General features: G+C 39.4%; 2 protein-coding genes across 2 annotated transcripts in view; one reads left to right on the top strand and one right to left on the bottom strand.

Annotated features, from left to right (window-relative positions):
• Positions 1 to 1,566, bottom strand: part of LOC144195790 (nuclear receptor subfamily 6 group A member 1-A-like) — a 57,497-nt gene extending 55,931 nt beyond the window's left edge. Inside the window, exon 1 of the mRNA XM_077715635.1 lies at positions 1,267 to 1,566. Coding sequence (XP_077571761.1) covers positions 1,267 to 1,333 — 67 coding nt within the window. The 5' untranslated portion in view covers positions 1,334 to 1,566. The remainder of the gene's footprint in view (positions 1 to 1,266) is intronic.
• Positions 1,567 to 2,915: 1,349 nt separating this feature from the next.
• LOC144195978 (olfactomedin-like protein 2A) lies at positions 2,916 to 16,176 on the top strand. Its single transcript, XM_077715913.1, has 8 exons — positions 2,916 to 3,108; positions 8,082 to 8,345; positions 8,558 to 8,665; positions 8,748 to 8,924; positions 9,021 to 9,264; positions 11,179 to 11,484; positions 11,563 to 11,748; positions 13,611 to 16,176. Exons 1-8 carry the CDS (start codon positions 3,037 to 3,039, stop codon positions 14,213 to 14,215), a joined length of 1,962 nt encoding a protein of 653 aa, XP_077572039.1. The 5' UTR covers positions 2,916 to 3,036; the 3' UTR covers positions 14,216 to 16,176.
• The last annotated feature ends 893 nt before the right edge of the window (positions 16,177 to 17,069 follow it).

Genomic DNA, 17,069 nt, shown 5'->3' with positions numbered 1-17,069 from the left:
ATGAAGGGGGGTTAAGCTGCTTTGTTCAAAATACAATGTGAGGTAATAGAAAGGCTTAAACAGTCAACACTTGTGCACTTCTCCATCTACTGAGTGACGGGTTAACCAGCTGGACTTTACCCTATGAAGCAGTAAAGGAAAAATTATTATTAGACACCAATTTAGAAATTGATCAAGTGTTCTACATCTGAGAGAAATATTTTTTTAAATCGATCAGTTAATTTTAAAAAAAATGATCTTGGTTAAGTGACAAAAGTATTATCAAATGATCAACAATTGTGAACCAATTTAAGAGTAATTGGCAATTATTAGACATACGCCATCTTTTTTGCAAAAACACAAAAAATACTTTGCCTCATCTAAAGAGTATACGACATAAATAATTCAAATCATTTCGTTTTCAATGTTCCAATACACAATTCAAACCCTTTGATCATATTTATTGGAGGTATTGTATAATTCATTTGTCATCTATTTCAATTGAATGAAAGGCACAACATCAAAGAAACCTCACAATTAGCGTGCACATCATGTGGGTTGCAGGAATTTTAATCTGGAAAATGTCAATAAATCTTCAATCACCCCAGGTGGGTACAATATGCAACTGGCGCCTGGCAGACATTGCTGTAAGGCACAGTTAGTTAGTCAGTTAGTTAGTTGGTGAGTGAGTGAGTGATTTAGTTAGTAGGCCCATTAATGTGGGCCCGGGGCCCAACTCCTCGCCACAAGAACACAGCAGAGGGTACGATCGACATCAAAAGGGATGCTCATATACATTTGTCATCTTCTACTTCTCATCAGCTTCATTGAAGTCATTTTCCCATTTAAGTGGGGCGCGTGCAACACCGGATTTGGGGACTAATGGCGTCAGTGTTTTTCCCCCCCCCAAGTTCAAAAGTTCACCTTTTACGATCAAACCGCGCCTGACTGACCACCACCAAATAAAAACATTCCGACCTCTGTTCCTAAAACGCGCACGCGCACGCGCACAAGAACCAGAAGCAGGAAAGCCAAGTCACTTCACTAACACCCAATCAATAAAAAAAACATATAAATGAAATAGATCGGAGTATACAAGCATGCGCACGTACAAATAAAAGAAAAAAACAATATATTGGGGGACAAAAAATATTTCATTTTCATTAGTGGACACAGATCTGTGTTACAGGTGTGGATAGGTGACGTGATTGGCCCATCAAGTTGATCACAAGTTACAATGCACGAGTTAAGTGACAGGTAGTGGAAAATAAAGTGATTTTAGCCTACCGTTCACCGGCTTGGGGTTGCTTCTCTCCGGGTAGTCGAACCCATTCGTTCTCGGCTCTATCTCCATCCTCGGGGGACTGATACCAAATCAGTCCCGCGTCGATCTTTTTATTTCTTAGATCGCCACACCCGAATAAATGTCAACGGGTGATGACGAGGTGGAGCCAAAAAGCGAAGGGTCGACGTGGTGGGTGCACACGTACAGGTTAAGGGCCAGCTGTCCTCAGCCTGGTCGCCTCACCGCTCGATGCTGCGTCCCATGCTTTACTGCTGCTTGTGCCAGCCAGTCTGGGAAGTCCAAACACACAATCACAACCCCCCTTGGTGTGGTGCGTTTGCTGCCCGTGGGAACTTTAGCCTCACCGACTGACTTTTATGACCATTACCACCGTTGACCTATCTAAATGTGCATACCCATCTATACGATTCTGACTAAGATTAAGATTGTTTTCCTTAAACCCATTCCTCACTACACAAAAAAACAGATCCCTATACATACATACGATGTTTGATTAAATATCATGACTGACAGTCTTCATATGCAAATGTAAAAGGATTACATATGTGTAGTGTTTCAGGGAGAGAAGATAAACACTTAAATATATAGTTACTCATTGGAAAACTAATGTCCTCAAGGTTGCTTCTGTTTTCAAAAAACATATGCACCACATTAGGTTGCCATAAATATTAAACTTAATACATTCATATGTAGTGAAAACATATTTCACAAATTAAAATTCAGTCTGGCGTGTGTTTATTAACACCTGGGATGAGGAGAGATCAATGAACCAATGTGTACTGGACCGGAAAACTCTCCCCTTATGATGTATATATGTATACACTGCTACTATAAAGTCACATTCCCAAAATTGTGTCTTGTGTTTCTCCTGGAACTGTCCAGCAGATGTCAACATTCCCATGCTACTTCCAACCTGCCATTACTCATCCAAATTGTGTTCTTTGTTCATACAAAATCAATATTTTAACTCATTTGTTTATTGTTGGATTTACAGCCAGCGAGTTATACAGCAAAAAATGTAGATGATTTTTTTGAAAGATACTAGTCTGACTGCTGAAAATAGTGTATGTGCCAGAAAGCAAGGCATGAAATTAATGACTCAGTACCACTGTTCCCCACTGACATATTACCCTTGCATGCATTTGAAATTTCGTGCAAGCAATAAACTGCTGCAAAATGCAAATTGAATTTAAAGTCAGTGTTTTGTTCGAAAGGGCCAAAAGAAGCAAATCAATTACTTTCCACATGATGGCGCAAATGACATTTAGACTGCAACGTCATCTCAAATCAGAGCTTTTCCTCAATTAAATATTATGATTTCACACAGATTTTTCTTGCGTACCTTCATTAATTTTGTGTGCAAACGACAAAAATAATGGTCATCATGACAAATATGGTGATGATCATGACTTGGATTTTCTTACTATTATTTGCATTAACTACATTACAATATTCAATTTTGCCACAAATATGAATTATAGTATAAATAGTATGTGTGCTTTTATTAATGAGACAGCACATGTCTCTTTGTTTAAAACTTTTCTGTAGACCCAAGTTGGAGGCAAACTAGCTCCTCCCAATCGGAGAACAGACAACCTCTACTCCATCCACCCGGTCATTCACTGTATGATCCTCCTGCGTGAAATGGAGCTGAATTAGGGGCCCTTCACTTTACGGGCACTTAAAGGCTGAATGCACTGACCGGCGGTTTGTATTGCGTCTCAAGGTTCACGGCTGGACTCACTGGAGAGATGATGTGGAGATCCACCAATTTGTTGGTATGTCTACTGGTCCTGTGTAAGGATGTGACCTCACAGAGCAAGGTAAGGGAAGATGGAATGAAACAAATGACAAATAATACTTAAAAATCTGTGTGCTATTCTGTCAAAAAGTTGGTGTTGTTTCATGAGTCTAGTTATTTGTTATTCTTTTTAAACAAGTATCAAATTAGATTGGAATAGTTCTTCATTTTGAGGAATTCCTTTACAATGGGCACATCTAACAAGAAGTCTGCAGACACTATACCACTTGATTGAATGGCCCTTCTTTGTAAAACAGTAATATTTAGCCAACCTTGACAGCCTAGGACAAGAGAAAAAGATCAATCAACAATTGTATCCTATTTTATAACTGTTAAATTGTATCCACATTTCCAGTATATAATCTAAGGGGTTATTCCTAATTGAAAACTCAAATGCAAGTCTCTATAAAAACAGATTCCAAAGAGCTTGCTTTTTTCTAATAAATTTTAAGCATAAAATAGTTTGTTTGCCACCATGAAGTAGTTTATTGAAGCAAAAATACTTGTAACAATGGTCATGTGCAGGCTTCACACCATACCATGAGGGAGGGGTGTTTACCAAACATGAGGTACAACATCACAAAATCACCCATCTATGCCCAAGTATGGTGCATGACTGTCTGCTCTAAATACAACCAAAGGGGGGGTATGGAGATCGTTGCAAAGTAAAGCTGCCTTATAGGAAGTAAGTAAGGAGTTGTTGCTGACGGATCAGTCCTAATTAAAGAGGAAAACAGGGGAACAGCTGGAGGACAAAAAATAAACAGCACCTAGTTTTCTATCACAGTCCACGTTTAGTCACGATTAAAAAGAATCCAATTCTGAACATATTTGCTGTCTGTTTGGGAGCTATAAAGTAAAAAATACTGAACTTGCTGAGGAATATTCTGCTTTAAACTACAACCTGATGGCTTCTCCAATGTAACCTACTTCGAACAGGTGGATGTCGTACGTCGAGGCATATGTAAGAAGCAGCATAGTGACACATGATATCAAGACAGCTGCAAAAGAATAGGGAAAAATGGATGTATGTATGTTCATTTGTATGTCATGCTTTTATATAGGATGTCATATTCTATATTTCCTCCAATTTCTGTATTTTTGAAGAGTCATCTTCTAAAGCCAAATTGGTACAAGAGACAAAAACCAAAAACAAAGCCCTTTCAGAAGAGGCTGGGGTAAATTGAGGGCACCAACCAAATGGCGTGGGAAACACAACGGGCACCTGCTTCATGTTTTGGTCATAAACAAACCAAAAGACAATCCGTGCGAGGTCAGGGGTGAGTGGCTACAAAAAGGAGCAGTTGCTCAGTGTACTATGTCCAGTGCTTGGCACAGTGGCAAATACTTGGCATGACTAAATGAATTTTACAAGTCTCTTGTTTTTCAAATCACTGCCAACATTTGCATGAATGGCTGTTTGGGCATTCCACCATTTCACTAAGGGATTGAAACCCTGTTGATTTAGAGTAAGCATTCTGAAGTATTGCTGAAAAGAGGGCTAACAAAGCGTAATTTATCTTTCACCAAAAGACAATGGTTTTTTTTTCGCACTACATCCGCAGTAAATTAGTGAATCTGTATGCTCAGTGTTAAAAATACACAATTGCAATTTGCCCTTGTAGGTACACTCATTGTGAGTTCACACAACAATTGTAGTTTGCCCTTTTAAAGATACAGTAATTGTTACTTTAGATTTATCAAAAGGGGGGTTTAGCAGTGAATCTTGGTGTTAATCCTGATATACCAAATGCGGCTGGGGGTTCTGCTTGTACTACTGTCTCCATGCCTCCAAATTCCCAGGCTGACTTCAAGGCCTATATCCCACCTCAGGTTATTAGTCAGTCAGTGAACCAAGGAAAATCTGTGCAAATGGCCGATGGCCTGTGCAAAACAGACAAAATAGTTTTGCCACAGAGATTGGAGAAGATAAACAAACTAACAAACCCTCTCTACCGTTAGATTACATTGAGTTACGGTGCTGTCTTTGTGGATGTAATGAGGAAAGAAAGCCTATAGGAGCAAGAAAAACACATAGTTGGTTCTTCTATTCCACATGAAAAATCCCATGGCATCTCCTTTTGACATCTTTGTGGATCTTGGAACCGAGCCACTCGGCTCAGCTTGCACAATGCAAATGGGAGTGAGTATGTGAATGAGAAAGATTGGGTCATCATTAGAGCATCTAGAATAGATTCTAGATATATTCTGCAAGCGCTTACATTGTACATGGACGATTAGAGCAATCATCGACCTTTTTTTTCATTTTTGGCTTGAAAGACAGAGTGGATAAATCCAAATGATCTATAAACATGTACATAGGTAAACCATATCCAGCACCGTATATTGACTCTAGTTTGAAATTAGCAATTTTACAACACTTAAATTACATAGAAAGTCCTTGAACTACTTGGTCATTTTAGGCAAAATATGTTTTATATATTTTGAATTACCTGCTATATTAGGTTATTTAGGGAGAAATACCTTTTAGGAATTCAATTTTAACTAAGATTACCAGTTCAGTGTTTTATGACGTAGTTATTTGTGTCTGTATTGTTTGACATAACAATGTACTGTGATGAGTAAAGACTCCAGAGTATCTGGACATTCAAAGAGCAGCAGGAATGTAGATATGTACTCTCAAATGCAGTAAGGGCTTGATATACTTTGTGTTTCGCCAATTAGCATCCAAGTGCCGATGACTTGATTTATAGCTTTGTCTTGGCTATTCTTCTTGAGGATCTGCTTTTAAAAAAAAATGTCAGAAAGAAAATTTGGCATGGATTTTTTCCTTTAACAAGTGTTTAAGGTCTAGGAAGTGGCACTTTAAAGTTATGTTCTTTTAAGTTGAAGTGCTGTACTAGTAACTTAGTGAAATGTTATTTCATGGCCAGTTTTGTGGGTAAAGTGGTCCTAAGAAAACACTTGTGTTTAAACAAAGCTGCACCATACGGGGGAGCATTTGAGGTTTGACACAGGACAACGCTGCAGCCTGCTCGCCTTTAACGTACCATTGTGCAGCTAATTACTTGCTGGCAAAGCACTAAAGGCTGGACATGCTTGTTTATATGAGCACAGTTATGCATACAATAGGGCCACACAACTGAAACACTAAAGCCTGCAAAAGCTTTTTAATGCAGCATCTATTGTATAGCACATCTTATGGGTTTTTTTTTAACCCTGGGTGCAATTGGAGGTTGATTTCATCATTGCCAGAAATTGTTCTAATAAAGCTTGCTGTGGCTCGCATGCATTTTTTTTTCTTTCCACCCATTGTGTCGTGTTACTTTGGGTTTGAGCCCTGTTATTTTGGAAGTTTAAAAAAAAATGTAAATGGTATTTTTCAAAACAAGTTGCATAATTGAACATAATACCCATTATATTGCAACTTTACTGCAGGTGAGTGAAACAAAAATTCATATTTTTTTATTATTATTATTTTTTAGAAAGGGCATTAATGAAGTTGAAGTGCTGTTATTGACGGAAATTCTTGAGAACCTACAAGCAAGCAGACCTTTAGGACTCTAAGTTGAGACCAAGACCCTTCAAATGTGGTCTGAACTCGCGATAGTCTTGGTTTTGTCTGGCTGGTAGGGGAAAGAGAGGGGTATAATCCAAGCTTTTTACATTTAATGGACAATAATACCTATTTGAACCACCTGCTGAGGAAGGAGGTTGATAATGTTTCCATTTTAGAGGGTGAGTCGTCTGGCTAACAGGGTGACAAAGGCAAAAGCAGTCTGCACGAAACAAAGAAGTTTAAACTGCTAATCCACTCTTGTTTTCATGTGGTTGTAGCATTTGTCAACCTGCTGTGTTTTCACTTGACATGGGTCAGGTTAGGTCTGCTTTTGCACACAGGAGTCCTGCTCTGCTTCAGACGTACCCCTCCTCCTCGCTATCCGTACAGTAATGGATGGAAGGCAAGTCACCCCCGCTAAACACCTTCCCCCATCACTCACCCTGCATTCCTTCACTAATGAGCCCCCAACACCACCAATCATCAGCCCCCTCCACTACTTTCTCCGCAAAGTTTGCTGCCAAAGCCAGTGCAAAGACCAAGCATCCAACAATTTTGCTACATTTCTTTACATATTTAGTTGCTTTTTTTAATACTTTAATTTTCTGTCTTACAAATCAAAAATAAAATATTACAAAATAGATAAGAAATGACCATAAATGAAGAAAACTAGAGTCCAAAACTTGACATAACAGAGAAAAACGGAAAGAACTGAAAAATGAGCACCCAATAATTAGTTCGTAACAGCTTTGGGACCAAAGACAACAAAAAAATTAGTTCTGCTGTGTTATTATTCATGCTTGTCATCATGACTGCAAATCAAATCCTAATATTGCCTAGTCTGTGTGGTCTGCCTGCCTGTTTATGACAACATCATCCATTAAATGATCTATTAACTTTAGTTGTTGTTCTTGTTCTTACAAATTTGCCTCAGTTGTCACCGTTCAAACAGAATGAAGAAATCGGTTTTATTCATTTGATTGGGTGTGTTCACTTTGGGCAGACTTACATTACTTGTTTTTAGTTTTTTTTTAAGCAAGCTATCATTCTTTGGACAATTTTCCCCTCCTTGCCTTTATATTGTCGGTTTAAAAAATAACAATAGTTAATACAGAAGCAATACAATTCAGTCTATGGGTGGTACAACTCGCCAATAGGAGAAGGAATAACACTGATACAGTAAAGTTATCCAAGTATAATCAGTTTTTTGTTTTGTTATGTTTTTGTATTTTTCCTTTTGGCATGGACTAGAGGTTAGTGGCTTAATACTTGGAAATTGGAATCACCATAATTAATTTTGATGTATTTGGACAGTGTACTATATACATAAGAGGTTATTATTGAACTAGTCATGCACTGCTGTGAAGGATTGCAGTATCGTTTGTATACTTTGGTATTTGTGTTGCATTCCATGATGCTGAATTTAAGTAGTTTCACTTTACAAAAAAAATAAAATGATTTATTCATGCTTTCAGATATTTGGAGAGACGGAGCCTGTCCGCATGGTGTCCGAGGGCTCCGACTGTCGCTGTAAATGCATCATGCGACCTTTGAGCCGGGATGCCTGCATGCGACTGCGCAGCGGCAGTGTACGCGTGGAGGATTTTTATACAGTGGAAACAGTCAGCTCGGGATCTGACTGTAAGTGTTCCTGTACTGCGCCACCGTCCTCCCTCAACCCTTGCGAGAATGAGTGGAAGATGGAGAAGCTAAAGAAACAGGCCCCTGAGTTATTAAAGGTCAGTTGATGAAGTTAAGCCCCCCAACATTGAAAATGATTAAATAAAGCAGATCTATGTCAGTAGATGGTCATTAAAGCACATTTACTCATAGTAATGTATTTCGGTGCACTTAAGCTGATATATGTGTCAAACTCAGATGTGCGGATTACATTAAGTTGTCAAGGCAAAATGATTAACAGTTGTTATGCTTTCATGGGCTCAACCACCAGCTCCAATCTATGGTGGACCTCCTGGAGGGAACCCTTTACAGCATGGATCTAATGAAAGTCCATTCATATATTAACAAGGTGGTGTCGCAGATGAACACCCTGGAAGAGGTAGACAATATCCCTTTGTCACACTATTCAAAATACCTAAAAACTGTGAATAATCAAGTAAGTTGGATGTTACATTTTGCAGACAATCAAGACAAACCTTACGCGAGAGAATGATTTCGTCCGTGACAGCATGACGAGCCTCACCAACCAGTTTAAAAGATATGAAAATTACTCCAACATCATGATGAGCATCAAGAAAGAAATCTCCGGTCTCAGTCTACAGCTGCTTCAGAAAGACTCTTCTGACACTAAACCGCAGGTGAGAAAAATTCTGTCAAGTCTTGTTTTGCAATCGTTTCCAGTGTTAAGTTGATTGTATATGGTATTAACAAGATCTTAAATTTGATTTTTCCAGCATAATCATGATGAAAAATCCAAGATGGCCGTGAAGCCGCCTAACAAAAAGCCCCCGGCACCTAAACCGCCTCCCAAACCCAAAGAAAAAGTCATAAAGCCCAAGAAGGAGGTCACCAAACCCGTGAAAGCAATGAAGCCTGATCCTACGGCCAAACCCAAGGTGGTTGGCCACCAGCCAGGTGTGATCCGAGGCATTACTTATTACAAGGCTGCCAAGTCTGATGAGGACGAAGTCAGAGGAGGTGAGACTTTTCATCTTGAAAGTTTCATTTTCCACATATGTGCAGCACTTCATTGAAAGCAAACCTCTCAGAGCTAAAGCAAACATTGATCGTCAAGTTTATGTTTACTTCTTCCTCCTGCCCTTGTGCAATCATCTGTGCGTGATTCGCCGTGAGCGTTGGAATTGATCCAAATGAGTTTTTCCAGCAATTTCATTTGACCCCACTTGATGCTTTGTTGAATCAGCCAGCAGCCGTGCAATTAAGCATTATTTGACAGTCACTCAGAGTAGCAGCTTAAACATTTTATGAGCATGTTCTCCAAATTCTAAACTTAACTACAACACAAGATCCGTGATTTTTTTTCCTTTTTAACTAACCGGTGCAGACCGCGGGTTAGAATGCCGCTGTGCGTTCAGGGAGCAGGAAATCCAAATCTTTTATTGACAAAATACATGGCGCAAATGGAATGCTGTGTCAATGGAGCGCTGCCATGGCCATGACATGCCTCGGCTCTGCTCTTCACAACAATGCCCGGGGACCCTCACCAACACTGAGAAAACATTTCCTGACTCCTTCCAATCCTCTTTAAGTCTAGTTGAGTGAATAGGTATGCTGCGTTTGCACAGGGCACACGCACATAACGCTGTCAGAGCGGGTGTTCTGCCATCAATGTGAGCCTCAAAGTGCTCAGTCATCCCTTTCAAATCATTGAAAACGTTGGCTCCATATTTGAAGTGGCTAACAAAGAGCTGGACCCCTCTTTAAAAGAATACCTTTATTTATCCTCAGGAGGTTAAAGAGCGTTAAATGTCGTAGAGGATATTTCAAACACTTACTCCCATTTTGGATGAAAGCTGCCAAGTGTTTCCAAAGTTGTCTGTTGATGACCACAGTGCCACCACAACAGCTGGGATTCAACATTTGTTCTGGGGCGTTGTTGAAGCAAGGTTTTAGATCCTGTATAAATTACGCCTGCAAAAATTCCCATACATTCATTCGGAATTTACTCTCTCAGGACATGGAATTGAGCAATCCATTCAATGCACAGTTATTCAAGAGCGATATAAAAGTAACAACACATCTATCCATCAAAAGAGAATGGAAAGTCTGAAAAAAAACTATGAATGAAATGTTAAACACATTATACTTCATAATATTTGGAAAATGATTGACAAAACACTTGTGCAAGTAAGACATGGATTAAATCAGTATTATGTAATTGTATATTTATACAACCTTACAGCAATAAGTAAGCCCTTCATGTGGATCGTAATGTTCACTTTGTGTTGAATGGGTTGGAGAGAGGTGTTTATTTATTTTAGTGGCAATGGAGGCTGTAATTTGTGGTGCTATATATATATCAGCACTACAAATTATAACTGCCCACGAATGGGATCAACATCGGTCAAAATCCAGCTGGGGATAGTTATTCCAGGACCTCTGCTCCCAATCGCTCCCACCATCTCTAAAAAAGAGAGAGGGGCGGAGAAAATGTTCATATTATACTACACAGTTTACTCATTTCTATTGCATTTCCCTATCATCATTATGGAACTCATGTCAATTTGTCTATTGTGTAGTGAGGACAAATACATCACTAGTTTAAATGGAATTAGTCAAATGCCAAATAACAACAATTATGACAAATGTTATGACAGGCCTGAAGAATAAGGACTTCTACTACTTTTACATCCAAAATGGAGACAGAGACAAAAAGTACAAAAAAAACTTATCCATGATAATAACAGCCAGATATTTAAAGGAATCACTGTAACTTGCCAACATCTAAGTAAAGTACTAGTCTACAGTACAGTAACTCAAAACACCAACAAGACAGATATCTGCAGCAGGACCATAATCTGTAATTACTACTTGTTCATATGTTGTCAGGTCCCCAAAATCTGACCAACCAATGTCTCTGCTTCTTCTCAGACAACCTGGCCAAAACATACCCACGGCATCATGTCACCGAAACCCAATCTGAAGACGGCGGAGCTGAAATGGTTCTCGAAACCATGGACTCGTCACGTCCACAGGCTACTGCTGCCAATCCATTTACTAGCATCATAACTCCTCCCACCACTAAGACAGCTGCCATCAATCCAACCACCACCATTGCACCAACCCCAACAATCCCCGCCGGCCAAGGTACAGCAGCGACAGAGAGGCCTGCTCCTACTATTGTTCTGCTGCTGGACAACAGCAACAACAACAGTCGACCCACTCTGCACAGAGCAGGTACGAAAACAAAGTGCACAGGTTGTTTTGTTGGTTGGAAACAAGCAAAAACCAATCTTCCCCAATATATTTTTACAGGGAAAATCCTTCACTGTGAAGGCACTCTAGCGTCAATCGAACAGCCAGAAAAGCAACACAGCTATGGCCGCAATGAAGGAGCCTGGATGAAGGACCCATTGGCCAAAGATTCGAAGATTTACGTCACAAACTATTACTATGGAAACAATCTGGTGGAGTTTCGCAACCTTGAGAACTTCAAGCAAGGTGTGACTGTCTGGCAATTTTCTTACAACTTCTGAGCTTGAATGATGGTGTGATGACTGAAAACAATAATATTTGAAGCAGAAAACATCTTTGCAGTCCTGTAGGAGACAAACCCTCAATAACACCAAAACACTGTGAACCAAAACAAGCACTATCTTTAAAACACTGACCCTATTGTTATGACTTGACAAGTGAAGTGTGATTGGGTGAAAAACAAGCAAAAGAAGCGATGAGAATTGACTTAAAATCTTCTCATACCTTGCCACCCAGTGTGGGAAGCTGGAGGTACAATACAAGCAAATTACTCAATTATCAATAAGGAAAAATAAAACTTGCGTTTTGCTATGTTCAGAAAGTAATATCTGTATAAATCTGTGTACATACATTCAGTTGTTGTGTATCATAATTGGTTCTAGACAACCACTGTAAGTTAACTTGCTTAATGCAAACAAAACTTGTTTGTTTTAATGCATCCATTCTTTTGTCAAGTTTAAAAAATACATATATATATATACATGTAAATGATCAAGAATACAAAAATAATGGATCGTAATTACTGCACGAACTGCCATTCTCTAATAAGACTGAGTGCTTGTTTTGAAGTATAACAAGAACATTGGCTGCCCATTAAAACCATAACAATAGGAGCTTGATTGGATGTAAGGTTAATGGAATTAAGCCCGTTCTGTGCAAGCTCTCTGTGAAACTGCTTAGATCTGAGGAATTCATGTCTTGGTTGTTTCATTGCTCCAGAGGGTGGGAAAATCAACTCCGTCTCCATGCACATCAACCGAGGAATTGGATTACACTCTTTAAAAAAGTTAAGATGATCCGCCTTCATAGGATTTGGCTTGTTGATGTAGATGTGTTTGGACAATGGGCTTTCTAAATTCACTTCCATTCAGAGCATCCTGCAGTGAGGTGAGCTCACAGCTGTGTGCGGATGACTAGCTAGCTTGGTGAGTGGCGCTGATGCCTGCTGCTCTCTGACATGTGCTCTGGCCTTCGCTTCGAGCGGGGCCCAGTAGGAAGGGATTAGCGGTGTGGGTTGGCTCTAGTGATGTGGGTGGTTGGGGTGTTCAATGGCACTGTTTTTGTCCTTGAGCTTTTTAGATGATCAAATTTATATCAATCTTCTTGAGGTTGAAAGGTTACGAGGGCTTGTAGGAGGTTATTTCAAAAATGACACCAGATGTAGACCATATGTCGGTTCAGAAGTGTATTACTAAGCAAATGTTGGCAGTGTCACATGACACAGTGTCTGTACACAGTCTGGTATTGTACAAACATTGTTATTAGCACCGGAGAGATAACATCATCATACACACAACAGGGAAACATATTAATTACCACAACACATAGGAGGATCATACACTTCCTACACTTCCTGATTCAGTTGACTTTACATTGAGCTCTCAAAATGCTGCACTATATCTACAGTGCCAACAAAAGGGACACAAAGTGAAGTTCCCACAAATGCATTTTTGTGCATGCCCCAAATGTATCCAATTAGATGTCACATGAGCTGGTATTTTGACTTTTGAATTCCCAAGCTTTATTAAGCCACATAATTTGGATCACAGCCCTGTTCAGAAGATTAGATCAAGTGTAGCAATTCCCACAGGTGGATAAAAATGCTGTATTGAGGAATCTCATGTGCTTTGTTATAATAAACACCAGTTTGTGATTTGGTGAAAAGCAACTCATTTGGACCAGAAAACTAACAAGGATAGATGCAAAAACATCCCGAAACCAGTTTGTCTGATGCATTATGACTTTGAATCCAAAAGTTGTTCTTCCTATTTGTCTTGTTTCCATGATAGTAGTCGATATGAAACTAATGTGCAATTTTCCTGCCATAGGACGATGGAGCAATCTTTTCAAACTTCCTTACAATTGGATCGGCACTGGTCACGTGGTCTACAATGGCGCCTTCTACTACAATAGAGCCTTCACAAAGAACATTATCAAGTATGACCTGAAGATGCGATACGTGGCCGCCTGGACGCTCTTGCATGACGTGGTTTATGAGGACACCACTCCATGGAAATGGAGAGGTCACTCTGATATTGACTTTGCGGTGGATGAAAGTGGACTGTGGGTGATCTATCCCGCCATGGACTACGACTACAACCAACAGGAAGTCATCGTCCTTAGTAAACTTGACCCGGGAGATCTGTCCTTGAAAAAAGAGACAACCTGGAGGACAGGTCTCAAGAGGAACTCTTACGGAAATTGTTTCATCATCTGCGGTGTCTTGTATGCTGTCAATGTGTACAACCAGAAGGAAGGGGAGGTCCGTTATGCTTATGACACCCATACCAACACAGAGGCCACTCCACGTTTGGTCTTTACCAATGAGTACTCATTCACAACGCAAATTGATTATAACCCCAAGGAGAAGGTTTTGTATGCCTGGGACAATGGCCATCAGCTCACATATCGACTCCACTTTGTCGACCAATGAGAGCAGCGATAAGTACAGTATACCGTAAGACAACAGCATATACCTGCTGTTATGGACCAAAAGTGATCAGAATATGATAGCTACTTTGTCCCAAGAAGACCACTCCCAGTAACAATGCATGTTAATAAACCGCTGACCTCACTATGGATTGGACAAAGACTATGGACATAATCTTACAGGTTGAGTTGAAGGTCAATAGGCAGAGCTTATGTACGTAGATACAATATACGTATTTTGTTCATCCAAGAAATGTCAGCAGGCTGGCTAACTATTTGAGTTGTTGTAGACAGATAGAGAAAATCAAGTATTATTTTTTAACCCTGAACGAAAGAAAACCCAAAAATTATCCCTTCACATTTGGTTTGATGTTCAGTGCATGAAATACCAGCTATACCATTATTTGTCAAAACATACGGTTTTGTTTCACTTTTAGGAAGAAAATTCTCTTCAGTTTTTATATGAATTGAGTCACAATTGTGGGTTTTTCATCCTATATTAATTGTTAACCAAAGGTTTTTCCAATGAATTTAATGGATTTCTGTCATGAACCACATAAAGGGAATTCAAGGCATGCATTTTCATAGTTTCAACTGCGTCAGAGCTTTTTTAGATGAGACTGGAGAGTTGAGAAGTCTTGAGGTAAAGACTAACCACAGCTAAAGGGATAAAGTAAAACGTTTTTACGCGGGCATTAAAAAGCAACCAAAAATGGCCAGTTACAAAGCAAGTACGTGCAATTAGGATGCAAGAATTTTTCATGAAATAATTTCTAATACCAAAACACTGCAAAATATTGTGGTTCTAAATGATTTTTTTTTAAAAGCGCTGTGCACAATATGCATAGCAGCTCACTAAAAAAGCTGGATCAGTCCAATACTCTACAGTCCATTTGGGTCATTTTCTATTTTGAGGAATTCAATTTGAGACTGCTGTTTTGTATGGCCAATTACAGCAGCTCCACTCTCGTAGCAATGCTTTGAAATTGAAGCTGTTGTAAGCGTCATTTAAATGGAAAACCTCAGTGAAAGCTGCTTCTTTCTACCCATGTAGATCATCTACCCTGTTTAACTCAACCAATAAGATTATTTCTGCTTTCAGATTGCTTCTCCAGCCGATAGACATGTACCAAAAGTAACAATTGACTTGTATCTTTAAGTCCATCCGATCACAAAGCACTTTGTTCCTAATTCTGCTCCTTTTATTGTATTTCTCACAATGTTTCTTTCTTTCTTTTTCTGTGCTATGGTGCATGTGTTATATTAACTAAACATTTCCAAGGAAAGGTTTTTTTCTTTTTTCTTTCTTTCTAGTGCCAGAATTCATATGATTGTTACTTTAAGCTTTTTTCCCCTTATTTTTGTGTCAAAAAGTGTAGTTGGCTGTGGAGGTTTCAGCTTTGTTGATTACATTATATTGTTGTATTAAACAGACAATTTGACGGTATGGGTAAATAATAACATTTCTTTATTTGTCAATGTGCAAGATGGACATTAATTATATATACTAACAGCATGCAGTACTTGTTTTTTTCTCCATGTAATACCCTTTACACAGTGTACCATAACCTGCAGGATCAGGGGGAAAAATTAGCTTACTGAGTTTTTTCACTGTCCTTTTTTTGTCTTTATCTGCTGTAAAGATGTATTAATTATACTTCAATTTAACTTCAACTATTGCTTCTTTAAAATTAAATGACTTTTTAATGAATTATTAATAGTTATAGAACGGTTGTTGGGTTGTGTAAAACAATAAATGAACATATTTCACTATGAAACATCTCGAATCCTATAAAAATTGACGTTGAAGGCCATCAGTTCCCTTTTAAGAGTGTTGCATTATATTTTAGTAAGATTTCAGGATTTTTACACATTATGCCAGGTGATGTGTTTATTTATAAATACACAAATTTGTTCTTGGAATAAAAATATCTGGGGGAAAAAATAAAGAGTGCTGTAAACCGACACATGAATCTACAATGAACCAATAAATGCTGAGTGACAACCAGACCACCTTGTGCACCTCCTGTTGAGGAGATAATGAACTCTGACTCAAATCTCCTGATTTCCAAATAACTGAGTGCATATGAGCTGCTATGTGATGCCGTCGCTTGATCTTAACTCCAAAGAGCACGGCTGCGGTATTTCTTGGCAGATGAGTTGAAAATCCCCCAATCCATTTCATGCAACTCAGAAGAGAAGCATTGGAATAAATAAATATCTGAAAAACAGGGGTGGGGTGGCATGTGCGTCCAATTTTATTTACTATTTATAGAAAACATGATACAATGGAATAAATCATTCATTCATTGCTAAGAAAATAATTCGAAGTTGGGATGAGACACAAAGGGGATGTTCCATTAGGACTCTGTCACGGAGGGTTGACGTGTCGTGGAACATTCATTCATTTTCTGAACCGCGGGGGTGCTGGAGCGCATCCCAGCCAACTACGAGAACCAGGTGGTGGACACCCTGAATCGGTGGCTCGCCAATCGCAAGGGCACAAGGACACGGATGACCATTCACCTTCAAACCCATAATTCGGGGCAATTTTGAGTGTTCAACCAGCCTACCCTGCATGTTTTTGGGATGTGGGAAGAAATCAGAGTGCCACACACTGAGGACCGACCTGGGATCGAATCCAAGACCCCAGAACTTTGCGGCCGACGCGCTAACCACTGGGCCGGGCCGCCCTGTCATGGAACAATGAAGTCAAAACTGGTCGTGTTGATGAACACTGACAAGTCACGTGACCCCTGCTACCTCATCCTAAGCGCCTCATGTAAAAACAAAAGGTCCACTGTTGCTTAACAGGACTCCACTTGATCTTGCTCACATTTAGCATGGCCCCTTGGTCA

The sequence above is a fragment of the Stigmatopora nigra genome, chromosome 4 (assembly GCF_051989575.1).
Source record: "Stigmatopora nigra isolate UIUO_SnigA chromosome 4, RoL_Snig_1.1, whole genome shotgun sequence".
NCBI classification, from domain to species: domain Eukaryota; kingdom Metazoa; phylum Chordata; class Actinopteri; order Syngnathiformes; family Syngnathidae; genus Stigmatopora; species Stigmatopora nigra.
Note: the sequence above shows the minus strand (reverse complement) of the source record. Positions and strands in the feature narration are given on the sequence as shown.

Coding starts and splice junctions, on each gene's coding strand:
- LOC144195978 (XM_077715913.1), top strand. CDS start 3,037: ATGATGTGGAGATCCACCAATTTGTTGGTATGTCTACTGGTCCTGTGT. Junction 11,485..11,562: donor ACCCACTCTGCACAGAGCAG/GTACGAAAACAA, acceptor ATATTTTTACAG/GGAAAATCCTTCACTGTGAA. Junction 11,749..13,610: donor CCTTGAGAACTTCAAGCAAG/GTGTGACTGTCT, acceptor TTCCTGCCATAG/GACGATGGAGCAATCTTTTC.